Source organism: Cynara cardunculus (assembly GCF_001531365.2).
Source record: "Cynara cardunculus var. scolymus isolate 2C chromosome LG 3, CcrdV1, whole genome shotgun sequence".
Lineage (NCBI taxonomy): Eukaryota > Viridiplantae > Streptophyta > Magnoliopsida > Asterales > Asteraceae > Cynara > Cynara cardunculus.
Window position 1 is genome coordinate 36,475,439 of NC_037530.1, and position 3,372 is coordinate 36,478,810.

The 3,372-nt window shown below is 37.0% G+C and overlaps 1 protein-coding gene across 1 annotated transcript; it reads right to left on the reverse strand.

Moving 5' to 3' along the window:
• Positions 1-615: 615 nt before the first annotated feature.
• Positions 616-3,023, reverse strand: LOC112509744 (sec14 cytosolic factor-like). The gene is made up of 5 exons (XM_025114862.1): positions 2,613-3,023; positions 1,818-2,079; positions 1,587-1,729; positions 1,112-1,222; positions 616-1,002 (listed from the first exon to the last, which is right to left on the reverse strand). Exons 1-5 carry the CDS (start codon positions 2,766-2,768, stop codon positions 877-879), a joined length of 798 nt encoding a protein of 265 aa, XP_024970630.1. The 5' UTR covers positions 2,769-3,023; the 3' UTR covers positions 616-876.
• Between the last annotated feature and the right edge of the window lie 349 nt (positions 3,024-3,372).

The following is a 3,372-nucleotide window of genomic DNA, read 5'->3' on the forward strand; positions in this document are numbered from 1 at the left end:
AAAAGTTACCGAGGTGCCACTTGCGGATGAAGAATGTTAATTAACAGAATTTTAGCCATAGGTCTTTTTCATGATATGACGCGGGGTCCCTTGTAAGCATCATGCTGATATGACGTGGGATACCTTCGGCATAGCTACGTGTTCCTAGTCATATGTATGGTGTCTTGTAAGCTGACTGACTTGACGTACCTTATTTTTGGAAAGCTGGTGGCCGCGTGTGAATTCTTTCAAGGCAAGGGGCAGCACAACACCAACGAACGTGTAGTAACGGCTACTCGTTTAATCAATTGTACTCCGTTTTTGTATATCGCAAAATAAAACTCCTCTTTTGTTTGGAAGGAGTCGTTTGTTATTTAATAGTGTGGTGCACCCAGATACACTAGATGAATTCTCGTGATAAGCGCAATTCATGGGATGAGTTTGAGATTAAAAGTGATCAAGAGTCCGATCCGTTCTTACGCTTCTCACCTTAACTCTTATTCTCACACAATTCTTCGTCTTTACATATGTATATATAGGGGCTAATCAAACAAGAACCTTAGTGATAACCATGAAAACCGATGCATCATATGTTATTTTACATCAAAAAGTTCATCTAAAACTAAGATTTAAAGTGCCGATTAACATGTACTTGTTTCATATGCTCGTTTCACAAAATGAAACCTTTGTACAAGTTTGTGTTTACAAAAATACATGTAAAAATGTTTCGTTATGAAACAAATAACCAATACCTTAACTTATAGCATTAGATGGAAAAAGAACATGTAAAATAATACCTTAAAGTACAAGTTCTCACGATAGGTTCTCATTTAATCATGACCCTATATACATAAGCCTGCACTTCAGACAGTATAACAGCTTAATCTGAAAAGAACATCAGACACATTGGTTATCTTGGATGGGTACCAATTTCAGATTGCCTCCATAAACTTCTGGAAGCTGGCTCTCATCAATGTCTTTCAGCAGTGTTGATTTCAGCTGCTTGTTCTCAACAAATATGATCTGCAAGTTAAGTGTATATAAATATACATTCACACTCTATCTCTATAGTTTACCAGTCTTAATGCCTAAAGACAACAAATGGTTGCTATCAAGACTTGGAAAAACTTACCTTTTTCTTCGTTTTTTCGTCAATAAACGGATAAACCATCTTCCATACGGTCATAAACACGTATGGAACGTGCAGTATAAACAGTTTCCCAAGCCTTTCGGGATAATAATCCTGTTATAATCATCAATACGTTATAATTTGCTTCGAAACCAACGAACTATAACCGTTATTCGAATTGTTCTTCTGTCCATTTCGCAACTTGCTAAAAGTCTACTTTTTTGTGAATATTATACTCAAAAAAGTGGATTTCATAAGTTGCGAAAGTGCTGCTTGCAAAATCTTGTTATTTCAGTTAATTGGTTGAAAAGGTAGTATAAAGTGGTTGGATCATTCATCAAGTACATCTTGTAGAGCTCATGATCCATGACCCTTATGGTCAACAAGAGCATTGGTTAGATAGAACTCATTGCCAATGCCCACTGTCATCTAATTCACAAAAAGGGTGTTTCTTCTAAACACAAAAATGGCTGCAAACCTGCAAAATAGAGAGCGCCGCAAGATATCCACGTATATCGCTACACGAATACCCCCATCCTTGAAGATCTCCAATGACCATAAACTTCTCCTGGCCTGGAGGCATCCTGGAACATAACTTTTCTAGCCCGAAGACCACAAAACCTGCCAAAAGATTGTGATTACTTGACGAACATACAAAAACTCTTAATCTTGGACTGTGGACATGTGTGTTAAGTTTGAGATCGCGTACGTTTGAACTCTTCAAGACCTCCTTTTTTGTTGCAGTGATGTCTACCTCCAAACACGACTGCAATTGGTCGTCCGGTCTTATCTGATCCTTGCATAAACATCTTGTTTTGCGCGATTTCGTTCTGGATTTCTGATACAGAGATAGACCCATCTGGGATAAACGTTTTCCTCCATTTTAGGTACTTGAGAAACATGGCACAAGCTTTTTCAATGTCTAGATCACGCGCACGAAGAAACCGTCTGATTGTAACATCATCACACTCCTGAAACACAATTCAATTCAAGAAATTTCCCAATCAGATTGATCTAAAAAATGAAGGTAATCTTGCTACACAGTTTCAAGATTTCTTTACCACATTTCAACTGATCTGCACACAAATTTTGATTAACCCTCAAAACTTCATATAATCTTGACAAATTTTGATGCAGTAAACTGCATATGATAACATTATATCCCACCAAAAGACTAGGCAAACAGGTGAACCTTAATTCTATGAAGTTTATTGCATCAAAATGCACTTTCTTGTTCTTGTGGTTTCTTGGGTTTACCGTCCAAAGGTCAGTAGTCAATGTGATGGACTTTTCTCCCTATTAATTAGGATCATGAATCAAAAACTGTTTAGAAATATTAGGGGGTTTTTATCAAGACCATGTGATGGAATAAGATACAATTATATATAATAGATCTTCAAAGAATCTTAAACAACTTTTCCACCAGTCTTGATTTTGTCTTGATGCTATTGGCTACCCAGAACACATTTGGTTCTGATTTCGAGAGAGAGAGAGAGAGAGAGACCTTGGAAGTGGGATCATGGATTTCAAGTAAAGCTCTCATTTTAAGAATTTTCTTGTGCTCTTCTTGACTGCTTCCATCCTCATCCTGCAAACAAACACTCTGTATTTTCTCTGTTTCTGTGTAAATCTTGCATTCCACCACTGTTTTCCCCTCCATCGATTTGGGCTTCAAACTGGAAGTGAACTGAAGAATTCGGAGGGGAGGGGAGGGGAGGTTGGATTCTCTCTCTACATGTATGTATATATATATGTATAGAGACCTTGGAGAATCTTGATCAGCTGCTAACCGGTGCACCACAATCAGTGTACAACAGACCCACCAAATGACGACTCGCCAAGAAGACCAAAAAAATAGCCCCTTGGAAGCCTAATTCTGAACCCCAATTGATTATGTATCTCAAAATTCCACACACACGCGCATATATACATACATTCATATATATATATATATATATATATATATATATATATGGTTTGACTTTTTCCTTGAATATTTTGTTGATCCACCTTTTATGACTTGTAGTTTATGAGCTAAATTTGGTATTTAATAGTTTTATGGTTGCAAAAAGCCGACTATAATGACAAAAACCAGCCTTTAAAGACCGATATTTTCGTGGGTCGGGTCAATGGGTTATGTATGAAAAAGGGTTCGAGTCATAATCGACTAACCGATTACTACTTAATTTAAAGCTTTCACAATCGATGGTTGTATCCACATGTAGAATTGTTAATGTAGCCACACACACACATATATATATATA

What these genes read in the sequence shown, in the direction of transcription:
- LOC112509744 (XM_025114862.1), bottom strand. Translation starts at nt 2,768, where the DNA reads ATGGAGGGGAAAACAGTGGTGGAATGCAAGATTTACACAGAAACAGAG. An exon ending in AGGTCTTGAAGAGTTCAAAC is followed by an intron (nt 1,730 to 1,817) that starts GTACGCGATCTC and finishes ATCTTTTGGCAG; the next exon opens with GTTTTGTGGTCTTCGGGCTA. An exon ending in CGGCGCTCTCTATTTTGCAG is followed by an intron (nt 1,223 to 1,586) that starts GTTTGCAGCCAT and finishes TGATTATAACAG; the next exon opens with GATTATTATCCCGAAAGGCT.